The 13,321-nt window shown below is 40.4% G+C and overlaps 1 protein-coding gene across 4 annotated transcripts in view; it reads right to left on the bottom strand.

Annotated features, from left to right (window-relative positions):
* IGSF5 (immunoglobulin superfamily member 5) overlaps positions 1-13,321 on the bottom strand; it is a 29,527-nt gene that overhangs the window by 11,264 nt on the left and 4,942 nt on the right. Inside the window, exons 3-6 of one of the 4 annotated variants that reach the window (XM_066979007.1) lie at positions 8,331-8,618; positions 6,934-7,242; positions 2,484-2,612; positions 1,959-1,983 (exon numbers count right to left, since the gene is read on the bottom strand). In XM_066979007.1, the coding sequence (XP_066835108.1) occupies positions 1,959-1,983; positions 2,484-2,612; positions 6,934-7,242; positions 8,331-8,618 (751 nt within the window). Of the gene's footprint in view, positions 1-1,958; positions 1,984-2,483; positions 2,613-6,933; positions 7,243-8,297; positions 8,619-13,321 lie in introns of all 4 variants that reach the window. The other 3 variants (XM_013181243.3, XM_066979010.1, XM_048071492.2) reach the window with 3 other exon arrangements.

Here is a 13,321-nt window from a genome sequence, read left to right as displayed (position 1 = left end):
TTCCCCTCTGGGATAATCCCAGGTCCATCTTTGCCTAGCTTTATAGCGTGGCCAGCATAAACTGATGGCAGGACTATGATGATCCAGGGACTTGTAGGGAAAGAGGGAAATATTCTCGGTTAGCTGTACTTGTGGAAACTGTTGCATCAACTTATTTATGTTCAGTAAGAATCACTTTACAGGTCTGTAGAGCTTCAGATGAGTATTTCTGATGCACACGGAAGTCTGAGTAGCCAGTTGTGACTACATGGTTGCTTTTTTTAGGAGATAAACGTGTTAAATACCACTAAGAAATCTGTCATGGTTGATAGGAGATAGCAATTGTTTAGAAGTACTACCTCCACAAGATGGTTTTCAGTCTATTTTATCTGATCCTTAGGTCTCAACAAATCCAGCATTGTAGCTAAGCCAAAATCAGTTACAAAAAACTGTGGGAGGTACAGAAAAATAACCAGCCAAGCTAAAAACAAATGTTGTAGGAATTAAAACAATATATCTTTGGTCTCACTATTTCTTCACTACTACCTCAACATAGCTTCCACAGTCTGGACAGTCATAATTCTTTTTACTGCCGGTAGGTTCCCCCAAGAAAATAAAAAAAAAAAAAAAAAAACACTAAGCCTTTGCGCAACTGTCAACACTGACTTGTCCCAGCTAATCCATAAAGCCTGGACTCATCCCAGTGCTTAAGTATGTGCTTTAGCTTTTGCTTAACTCTCAGGCTGGAAGCAACTTTTACAAAGCTGGAATGATAACTCATGATTCAAGTTAATGGGAAAATAGGAGCTTTACTGTACTAAGATTTTTTTCATGAGGATATAACGATATTTGCTCTAGACCACATTCAAAGACATAGGGAAAAAGTAATGCTAAGCCCTCCTCTGGGCCTGTTCATGTTGCCTGTAAGAAGGCAGTGTGCAGACCCTCCGGGGGCAGCACTGGCAAGGCAGGGACCCAGGGAGGGCACGGACCTGGCCATAGCAGTCCCTGCGACTGGGTAAATGCCTCCCTGAATGTACAATTGATTTTGTCGTAGCAGGGTTGACCCTTGCAAAGGGCTTTTGGCACAACCAGGTCAGAATTGAGGCAAAAAGGCTTTGTAGCGTCGTATTCGTACCAAAACCAATATGTAAGTTGCGCTTGCTTTTGACCTCCCGTTCCCTGCTGATGTAGTCCTGCCCTGTTTATATAGCTGCACTTGGTAAAATGATCGATTAAGCATCATAAACTAAGAAGTCACATGGAAGCTTACTGGCATGGCATGGTATGATTAGCATTGTTTCCTCAGGAGAAAACAGTATTGTTTTTATTTTATTTCATGTCCAAAAATAGTGTATAAATGGAAATCTGCCAACAGACCTTCACAAAATTTCCCCACAAGAGGCCGTTAATGAAGCTAGGTATTACCAAATTGAGAGGCAAGGTGTCGTAACGTTTTGTAAACTCATTAAGAGACAGGGAGATAAACGCCCCGCAAGCTCAAGCTGTGCATGAATTTACACCGCTCCCTAGCAGCTTAGAAAAATAACTCCGGTAAGCCCACTGACATTGCTGTTAGAGCTGCACTACCGCTGAAGGATAGGACCTTAATATTTAAACTCATCAGCTCACGATTTTTAACATTTTCCAACTCTGTGCAATGCCGTACCAACAGCTTGGTATTCAAGCGCGCCTGGTAATCACTTGATTAAGCGTCAACACTCACCGGCAGGGCAGCTTATTACATTTTTTATTTTGTTTTGTTTATTTTTATTTTATTTTGTTTAGTTTTGTTTTACTTTATCTTATTTATTTTGTTTTGTTATGTTTTGTTTTATTTTATTAATTTATTTGCCTGCCAATGTGCCGCGGAGCCCCGGGCCCCGCTGCTGGGCTCACAGTGACCTCCTGTGGACGTGCCGGCAAACGCCCGGGACCCGGCGGCAGGCAGCCTGCTGTTCCCACCTTATTCAGCTTACCTTGCTTCGCTTTCGTACGTGGATCCTGGGGGGGGGAAAGAAAAATGTATTTAAAATGCTAGAAAATAAAACGCGACCTACTGGAGAGCTCCTCTCCGAGAGTGCACTGTGCTCCAGCTACCACGGGAGCATCTCTCCTCCTTATTTCCAGGACTGTGCAATAGTCCTGCAGAACAGCTCACAAATTAATTGGAAATCAGGATCACAGCCCTGAAGATAAGTTTAAACAGAGAACCTCGGCACAGGAACTATACGTCATTGGAAGTTAACGTGCTCCTGAAATGCCCTTCTCGTTAACGTGGGTAGCAAAACTGTACCACAGACTACTTTGGGACCGAGTTATAGGAGAAGGAGCAAGGTGAGAGTAAGGAGCATCTTAAGGAGGTCTTGGTTAAAAGCACGATCGGTCTGCTTGCATTTCTGCTTACAGGTCTTTGCACTACACAAGGACTGTCACAAGTAGTAGATTTATACCTAATTCAAGATACTTTTTAATGTATAGGCCAATTGTGAAGGTCCACTTACCTTTCTTCAGGCAGCAGCAGCGTACGACAACCACAATAATAATGACCAGGAGAATAAAACCAACAACTGAAAACACGACTGCAAGTACAATAACCCATGTGCTTATGCTGTCTTCACTGTAACCATTTTCTGTTAAATTAAATGGATAAATATTGTTTCATCAGAATGGATAAATATTGTTTTATCAGAGTCTCAAAACATTGTTTTCAAAATATTTTTTAACTTTTCTGTGAGAACCTATTAACTGCTTCTTGTCTATTTAGCAAGGAGGCTGTGTTTTCCTGATGCTGGTCTCTATTTATGGGCGGTGGCCAAGCACTCAAAATGTTTCCAAAAGAAATTTCTTTATTGCAATGGTAACTTCTCCGACAGCTTTTTTTTTTTTTCAGAAGAATATACAGCTGTAATATTCCACCCAAAGTTTTATTTTGCAGATATGCTGAGTCTCCCATCATCCTTTGGAGACCTTTTGGGCTGGGGATAGGGGTCAAGATCCAATTTAGATATCTATACTGAAGATATTAAGCATCTTGCCTAACTACATTTGTCACTGGAGAGAAAATAGGTATTTTGGGTTACAATTCACCTGGCCAAATGTGTATTTGTCCCTCTGGATAAGATGGTCAGCTCTGAAGAAGTGTCCATTTTTCCCCACTGACCACAGTAACGGTCTCAGGTACCTGGTACAGGTGGAGATCTCTAGCCTGTAAATATGACTTTCTGATGAATCCCACCTTGGAATTTCTCCCACTAATTTAAGCAGGTGTTTGATTTTGGGACATACTTTGTAGTTCATCTGTTTGGTCTTCACTTAAAGAGCAGTGACGACCAAAAACTGTAAAGAGTAGCACAGTTTGGGATACTGCAGCTACTAGCCCATCTTCACTACTGGCATTTTAACAACATTAAATTATTCCTTTGTCTTTGCTGTAAACTACAGTGCTAAATGAGGTGATTTCAAGATAATTCAACATCCTGGTGAACCTGGTTGCTATGAGCAGGTTTCCTAAGAGAGCTCCCACATCACAGAACTTTAAAAATACCCCACGTTTCTTACACAGCTGGATGCATAAGGAAGGTGTCAGTTCTCCCTGCCACATCATCCTGCCCTTTGGTTTTGACCAGGTATTTCAGAACTACATCTAATTTGTCTACCCTTTGAAAAGCAGCCACCAAATCATTTTGACAGTTGTTTAGAGAAACATTTCAATCCAAATTACGGGTGTGAAACACATCCAAACTCAACAATACCCCTTCTGTCACACTGGGCTCATGATTGTCACATCCTCATTAGAGGTCACAGTTAACAACTGCATGGTTATATTTAGCTGGCAGCCTCTGGGAAAGGTACCGCAGCCATGTAGATGGCTGGTAGCTGCACAGTGTCAGAGCTGTTCCCCTGATGCGTGACCCAGGGTACCCACTGCTTTACTTATGGTAAGGAATAAAGAAGCAAATCCATTCTATCTACAAATTTGCCTGGTTTGCTTGAGGTTTGGAGGCTTCAGACGACAAAGATACAGGAGCAGAGCCTCCTATGAAGCTTGGACCTTTGTTAGGAGTCTGAGTTATCCAAAGCTCAGGTCATTATGATTAAGCAATTTGTTCCAGTCTTCTTTAATCATAATGCACAATCAGCATGTTTTGAATTTCTTCTGACAATTAGAGAAAACAAGCACTCACTAACCTGCAGACTAGTAGTTAAATCAGTAGGCTGTAAACAGTTGTGATTACAATTGATGAGAAACTTGTTCATTATATTTTTATCCAGAAGTACCACAACAAATACACATATATATTATCCTAATTCATTCCATAAAACATGCCACAGGGTTTCAAGATGGCTAAGATATGAAACACATAGCTGTTTAAATATAGAGGTAAATTTAACATCTGCATGAAGGGTGGAGCTAAACACACCTACACAGGCCCATATGTCCAAGCTGGCTGTCAGACCAAGGTATTTTCCACCCTGTCAGGTTCAGGTTACATGTCCAAAGAGGCTCTACAGAGCTAAAAAAAATGCAACACAAACACTTCTGGCTCTTCAGCATTGCAGCTTCTTCCCAGTTTTGGTAAGGATCCAGAAAGAAACTGGGGCTGGGACCAGCAGGTATGAACACAGGAGCTGCCAGCTCAACGTGAAAGTAGGAGTAAATCCACACCACATTACGTTAGGTGTTTGGTGTGTACAAAGCCACCTCCTCATTCCATGGGGCCCATTCTCAGCTGCTGTTCTGACACCTGGTTCCTCCTAAAGCAACCTAAGAATTTACTTGGGCAAAGTATCTGCAGAAATGGGAATTTTCCCAGGCACGTGCTGGTGACCAAGGAGAAAGGAGAGACTGGACAAAACTGGATATCACTTGTTGGACACTTTGGAGTTTTCTGGCTAAGATAAAAAGCAGAGGAAGATCAGGCTCCTGGTGGATTCCCTACATTCACCTTCTGCAGTACAAAGAACGCATGCAGTCAACACTGAAGCCTCAAAGAGCTTGGGACCAGCTAAGGGACTCTACTGAGGACCTCATTTTCCAATAATGGCTCTGTGAATACATCTGCTGGGATAACTCCATAGAAGTTTGCAAATCTGGGGCCCAGCAAAACTCTGCTGTGAGTGAGGTACCTCTGGAGGAGGAGCAACTGAAACTGATAAAACAACAGTTTTGGGGAAGGATTTCTTAAATTTTTAAAGCTAATCTTCGTTCCTGACACCATCTAGCTGAGGTTGAGTCTGCATATGAAAAGTCAGACAAGCCCTGAGATTTCATATGTGACATACATTAGAAATTTTCTTCTGCCATAAATGTCATGTCTTTATTTCATTCTAATAATCTGAAGACTTCATATTCTCAACTGCTGACAAATTTTGAGTGTCTGATGCTGCAAAATGATTTTTCCAAAGAGCAATGAATGATGGTCCTATACAATCACTAATTATACACTAATTGTGCTTCATGACATCTGTTTTTCTCCTCTTCTGATTTACAATGAGTAGCTATGGAAACTGAGGGTGGATACCTCAGTACTTCACAAACAAGTAGGCAGGGGAATTTATTAATTTCCTCAGGATAGTTCTATTTTGCTTAGTCAGTAATTACGAGCAATCTGACTACAAAATAGTCATATTAAGAATGGTGAAATGACCTTTTTCAACTGCTTTACAAAGCAAGTACTTCTGGAAAGACTCTAATATTGACTCATCCATAAAATAAAAGGCACAGTTACTCAGCCTCCTCAGTTGTTTGTATGTAAAAACTTCTATAGCATACCCCTCATCAATCCACTATGAGAATGTCTTTGTATGTGTCACATTCACCCATTGCAGAAAATGAATCAGTTCATCAAGAGAAGCTGTCAATGTGATTATAGAAGCTCATGATGCTTACCACATCATAAAAAGAAATGTAGATTCTAGGCCCAACTCCACACAGCAGGCAGCTGGGGTTGTATAGACTCACTGCAAACCCTACACATCCCGTGCATTTCCCATACCACACGCTAAGGCTAATTTAAAGGCTAATTTAAAGGATGTCACCATAGGGTGGACTATGTCACCATCGGTGGCAGTGTACTTATGCCCAGTAACCTCAGCTCCCTGCCACGTGATTAGTCCTTCAAGTTCAGTTTGTCTTGAGAGTCTTCTCCCTTACAGTTGAGACACTTGGCCAGTCCCAACAGATAAATGCTCTTAAGGATGATCTGGTATTGTCTCCCTCATCTGCATTAAACATTGTCAACCCACAGAGAGAGACTTTCTCTTACTTGCTCTTACTTTGTTATGGTTTGGAAAAGAAAAATATTTTTCAGAGGATTCAGTTAGATCATGAAGCAGATCTTTAATCATAGTCATTGCTTTGCTCTACATTAGCAGAGCAAATCAGATAAAAGCACCCTTTTACTGATGAACTTCCTAATGAACCTACCGACTAACCTGTGAATGTATTAAATTAAAGATTTGTGGTATTATGAAAATATATATATATGTTGACAACACTAGTAACAATGCTTAGGGTTATCAAAGTCTTGCGAGCGGTTCTTGAAAGATCTGCTCAACATTCATGCTTGGCTTAGACACTGAATTTCCTTAAATAAAAGGCAATAAGAAGCAACCAATGCGTTGCCCAAAGAATTCCATGTATATTGCTGTAGTACAATTTTTACTTTCCTCTAGGATGTAAAAAAGAACATGACAGATAAAGGAATGCAGGCACAATGGCTCTTTGGTCTAAGTGGACTTTGTGGCTCATTAGACTTGTACCAGTCCTTTCACAGAGGTGAAATGAACTGTACCTATGTGTCAGGCTGTGACTATCAAGTCCTAATTCTATCACCTTTGCATATCTCACAGTATTTAATTCGCAAATAAAATACTTTTCAAAACAATACAAAGCATAATGCACAGTTCTGAGAAAATAGTATAGGCAAAGTACAACAAACATTCACTTACCTAGAGTAGAGTTGACAAAGAAAACAGTTATAGTTGCATTCTGAGGTCTAGGGAGTGCTTCTATATCAGCTAAACAAGTCAAAATCTCAGTGTCTGTTGGAGTCAAAGTCAGGACGCTCAAGGCATTGTGGAGGTCATTAGATCCTTGACTTTGCTGGGTAACATACCTCGACTTATCAATCAGAGAGTCATTTGTCATCCAAGTAATGTCTGGAGCTGGAGCCCATCCTAAGGCTTCACAAACAATTTCAAGTGTTTCATTCTCTTTAACTGTTAAGGTGCTATTTTTGATGAATAAAGATCCATTAACTGTGGGAGGGAAAAGATGTTTTGTTCCTTCAGAATAGTTATCTGCATTGCTTTCCTGCTGACAGTCTTAAATCTTACCTTGCTACCCAAAATTAGCTATATCTTGAGATATGAATTTAAAAACAGTCATTATTAACACAGATATACCATATGCATGATATAAACATGCAGATATTGCAACTTCATAGACATGTTGTCCAGTGTGTCTACAGCACGAGTCTCAGCTTTCAATATCTTTTCAATAAAAAGCAGAAAATTACACTTTTTAGGCATCCTTTTATATTTATAGCTGAAGGACAACATAATGAAATAACAATGTTTCTCTGTAAGTTTTAAGTAAGCTCTTGGGTTTTCTTGGGAAAAGTTTACAGACAGACGATGAGATGTTCTCACTGCACTAAGCACCTCTTTGACAAACGGATGGTGTCTGATGGTTAGATTCTGCTTTACAGCCTGCACTGTGTCACCACTAAAGCTTCAGAGAGGAGGAAGAGGTCTCATACACAGGGACTTGATATGCAGGATCTTTTTGTTCCTTGGAAATCGTAGCTCACAGCAGCAATCACATGAAGAGCATTGCTTTGTGTCTCAAAGGATTTATTTCTACACACCATTAAATCAAACTCAAATAAGTGGCACACAGACTGATCCCTCAGTTAGAAAGCAGGAGGGAGATCTGTCCAAAAGACAGTAAAGGTTCATGCACAAAGACGTGCATGTGTGGAGGGAAGTAATCCATACTGTTTCTAGCCAAAAGATTCTTTTTGACTGACTGCTGGTGGGCCTGCTACAGCCTCCAGGCACTTTAATGAAATCCAATAAAGAATAAGAGATATAATAGGAAAAAAGACAGGACAGTTCAAACCTTTGTTAATGGCACTTTGAATGTGACTCTGAAACCTGCTTTGACAGTAAAATTAAGATAAAGAAGAAAGAAGACAAATGATGGTGAATGAGGGCATGTACTCCTTGACAGAGATAATTTGGGCAATCCGTCAGAGAATATCTTTAAGTGTGGTACAATAAAATAGCTTTCTATTGGCAGTTATACGCACCTTGAACAGAAAGAAAGGCAAAGCTGCTCTCACCAGCTTGCTGGATGCTGCATTCAATTTTTCCAGAGTCATTTAGCTGGGTGTTGTGGATGATCAGCTCTGAGGTAAATTCATCATTATTGGTATAATTTTGAGAGGTGAAGCGGCCTGATGTTTCAATAGGTCCTTGAGAACTAATGACAGTGAGGACAGGATTTGCCTTGAACAACCAAATGAGAATGACCCATCCTTTCATAACAGTGCAATTAAACCGGGCTTCTGAACCAGCAAGGACTGTTGCATTAGTAGGGCCATTTACAATAGAATAACAAAAGCCAAGACCTGGAAGGAAGGAAAAAAAAATCACACAACCTGTAAATACATAAATACCAACAAAGACATCTGACTTAATTTTTACTTCCAGCAATTTAAGGCTCAAAAGCCAGGAGCCCTGGTTGAAATTGTATTTTTAATTGGAGGCACTGGGGTATTGAGCACTTTGTTACATATTGGAAAAGGCTGTTGACTCAACTGAGCCACCACTTCCCCTCTGACAGCCAACAGTACATGATGCTTTCAGAAGAAGATTCTTATCTCATTTTCTATAATGGCCAGCAGTAAATAGTTGAAGTCATTAATGGTGAATTGAAATTGTGACTTAGGAATGTTAACCACACAGCCATAAGCAGTGATCAAATGCTATGTTGTTTTAATGGACCCCTAAACCTAGAACCCTAGAAGTATAGGTTTACAAGGATTTTTTTAAAATTTAACCTGAAACCTTTTTAACAGAAAAGGAGATATCTTTCAGCTGTGTCTTAGATTAAATGCTTTTCTTTAAAGATGCATGTGACTTTTTGTCTCTCCTCCTATTCTGAAATCACCTACTTTTCTCTCTTCAGCAGATCACTAAAGAGCAGAATTACCATTTTGCTGAAGGAAAAAAAATCCACTTTTAGATAAGAAAATACATGAGTTCTTTAGATGCTGAATGAATAAAGGAGTATGTAGCCAGTCCTTTCTCCAAACCTCTTATTGCCACTAATTTTTGCCTCCTTCCATACTCTTTCCCCTATTTGCCTGCCTCTTCGCTCATTTCTCTTGCATGCACCCCATACATTGCTTCCCACCATCCCAGGCTTTCTGCTAACCGGAGCTGCTTGAATTCATGAGTTTTTCTCCTTAAAAGGTACCATGAATTTTAGATACTATCTTTCAGAAATGAAAGCTTATTTCTAATCAAGGCATTTTGTTTTCTCCTCCTTGTCAGCAGACCCAGGGCCTCTCATTGCCCTCAGAGGAAGCGAAGGTGCAGCTGTTGCCCAGGCAGGTGGTGGATCCCGTGTGCGTGGGAAGGCAGAAGCATGCAGTTCTACTAAGCAGAAAGTAAAGGATTAAGCCTCTTTCCAAAATGGCAGCTGCAACTTCAGTCCCTGAAATACCCAGGGAAAGTGGGCAAATCTTTAAATATTTGTCAAGGAGATAACATTATATACTCTGAGGCACAAACCTTCAAAGATTAAGAGTGAGCAGCACTGGATGAAATTAAGAGCCTGCTTCTCTGGGTCTTTGTACTTTGTGACTCCCTTTGGGTTTTGGCTAGGTTCTCCAGAACATGCTATGTCCAGGTGCAGTAGAGCAAAAGCAGAGGTAATATCAATGGCTTTCAAGGAGTCAAAAATGCTGAATGTCTCCTAGGACAGAGATTTCATGAGCTCCCTGCAGACCTGCCAGTGAGACCTAACTCACCAGTAAGTTTTACATCACTTACTGGCAAACATTCATCCCGCAGAAGCACCAGGACTGCCAGCATTACTCCTAATGATTCAAGCTGTAGTTCTGCACAGTTACAGCAATTAGACACTACAGTCCACAGCAGTGTAACTAAAACCCCTGTCTGCAAATTCAGCCTGAGCCTAAGTGTTCAGCTATTTTCCAGGAGAAAGGGAGAGTGAAATGGCTGTTACTCCCTTGCTAAGTCAGGGCAATGAAGTGGTTTTAAAGATTTCATTCAACCTGGGTTTAGTTCATTTTAGGTAGTTTAATTATTAATGGATTAATTCACAAATTACTGAAAAAGTAATTTTTCATTTGGTCATTAACTCCCACGATAAGGGGAGAATATGCTGTGTTGTTTCACACAAAAGAGATGTTTAATGCTTGCATAAATGCTACCAGAGCCCAGTCTCAGTTACGATGTTGCAAACAGAACCTTGGAGCATGCACCCAACACATATGGCCCATAATCTCATTGCTCCAATGTGCACATTAATTTCTAATTCCCAGCTCTCACTTAATCCTTGGGAGTTTATATCTACCCAGCTTCGTGCCAAGAATCGTTCTTTAATATAAATAGCTCCTCTCTTTCCTCCCACCCACCGCATGTGTTTACAGACAAGAGTCTTTTCATTCTTTGTTTTGCAGGTTTACACAAACCTAGCTCTCCCTGGACCAGTGTATGGTTGACTCCAAGTTCTCTCCTGTTTACAAAAACCTTCACAAAAATTTTGCACATTCCTGGGTTATGTTACCTCTGTCAAGCACCTCATTCTCCAAAGTATATCTGTATGTGAGCAATAAAACATTAAATAAAAAGCAAACTTCACTTCTACTGATAGTTAATAAAGCCAGATAAGATACGTTAAATGTTTGACTTAGATGGTTCTTTTTTTCCAGTAACATTTACTCAAAGCTCTCGTCAGTCATGTAAAGGTGAACCGAAATGCTTTAAATCATGATACAGCTTGAAGACTAACTCAGCAGTCAAATCTATACACATACATTAATACATTGCTTTATAAACAGTTAACCCAACAAAATGCTTAAAAGCCATTTTGTCTCTCTTCTCTTTGTCACTCTGAATGTTAGTGATTGCTCACGTCTGTGGATGGCATCATTTGCAGAGCTACCAGTTCTCTTTCGAAAGTGCACTGAGAAAGTGCACTCCAGTGAGACCATACATCACGTAATACGCCCCCTTTCCTTGATATTTTTTGCCACCATTTCTGTTCATAACTGATATTACTGGGCTTGAGACACAGTTCTAAGCTCAAATTCATCTTTGAGTTATATATATATTTTTGGACGGATACTGTAACCAGCCTTTACAATACTGCTCCCTGTACATCTATGGTGCCTACAAGTTGATGTACTGAGCTTTTTGACTCTCACACTTTGTTTGAATTCTTCCCGTTTGGTTGAAGTAGACATAAACAGCTACCATGATGATAGACTCAGCTGTCCACAAACACCCTTAGAATTAACACTAAAATGAATTTAGTTGCTCACGAAGCAGGAGCTGCAGTACTTATTCACACTGCCCCCCTTAATGCAAGTTGGTATCTGTGCATTTGTATTTTATTTCTTAGCCTGTGTAAACACTTTTCTTTCTTAAGGAGTATAATGGTTTGGCATGGCTCTGAATAAATGACTTTCAGTACTCTGTTAGCTGTTAATTAATCATTTGCTATGAGATCACGTCTGTGAGTTCCACTATAGTCTTGAAATTTATCCCTAAACATGAACAGTGAGGGATCATCTGCTCTAAAAAAAAAGTATGGCTGATACTGCTTTTGTCTTGTTCAGGCAGTCAGGACACTATAGCAGGTAGGTATGAGTTACTCCTTCATTTATCTAATATAATCATTTTTTATCAGTCCATAGGTATGGTGGGATCTACATTTTTTTCCACCAACCAGGCCTGCTGGAGCAACATACAGCTTTCCAATGACTTTCCTGAGCTAGAGAACAGATCCATAAGCCCTGGATGGGGATCCTATGGGTGGCAAGAGAATCAAGAAATGGAAAGTAGCTCAACTTTGCCTTCATTTGGATCTCAGTAAAGCCCCAGCACAACCAAAATGGAGCTTTATGAGCCTTCTCCACCTGTTGCCAAAACATTTTTTGTAATTATAACCTTGTCTCTTTATCTTTTTGCTTTAAATTTTTATCTTGCAATAGCATGCCAAGTCCCAAACCAATAGTGGGTTCCACTGTCCAACCCATATACAAACACTGATAAAGTAACTTCTGTAAGGTCAAAGAGGACATTCACGACAGAAATGTGATCTGAACACAGTTACCAGTGCTTTAAATCAGTGCTCTAAGTCCTTTTGCTGGGCTTTGCTTCCTGCACTAGGGAGAAAATTTCAGCACTGGTTTCATTTGCATACTGCTTAAAAAATATCTCGCAGATGGTTGCTTTCAGACAAATTAAGGCCTCAGGCTAGATTGCCTTCGCACTTTACAGGAATTATGTGTTCAGCTCTTAACAGCTGGTTTAACATCTGCTTTCCCACACGCAACCAGTAAAATATCCCACCCAGACAAATAACAACACTGATGTCTTTGCAGTAGGGAAATTTCAAACAGTCTTTGTGATACTGCATTACCCCTTGAATTTTGAAACACAGAGCTCTGTTGGGACACCTTCTTTGAGGCACATCACTATACCCTTAGAATGGGGCCACCAATGGTAAAAGTTTAAGTGCCAAGTGTTTGTTGCTCAGTCCTTCCCAACAGCAGGCTGAATGTACATCAATACCTGTATGAACTGCTTATTCCTTCCTGTTGCATGAATTCACTGTCACATCGTTGTGGGTTTTGAAGAAACAGAAGTGCATTGTTCAGCTTTCGGGGCTGTGGCAGGTGATGCCTGCACCGAGGGAATGTCATTTCCTGAAGAACCACCCTTGCCCTTTGTCACCAACATTTTTCCTTCCCCACCTGAACTAACTCCAAAGAACCACTTTTTCATGATGAAGGTTTCAGTAACAAGGGCACTGAGACATGGCTCCTTTCTCTTCCTTCCCTCTTCTCTGCTGAGTCAGTTTGTCCTCCTTTTATAAGTGGTCTATTTGGATGCAACACAGCAAAGGACAGGATGGGTTTATCCTTTTGCCATAATGACTCCCTTTTTTTAGCCTCATTATCATACTCCAAAATTTTCTCCCCCTCTCTCCCTTATCAACCTCCCATAAACCCTGCCTTTTATCCTTCAGTTTTTGTATCTAGTCTCTTTCCCTTCTCTCTCTGCTGTTTATTTG

The sequence above is a fragment of the Anser cygnoides genome, chromosome 1, assembly GCF_040182565.1.
Source record: "Anser cygnoides isolate HZ-2024a breed goose chromosome 1, Taihu_goose_T2T_genome, whole genome shotgun sequence".
Taxonomy (NCBI): Eukaryota; Metazoa; Chordata; class Aves; order Anseriformes; family Anatidae; genus Anser; species Anser cygnoides.
This window is presented reverse-complemented; position numbering and strand designations above follow the sequence as displayed.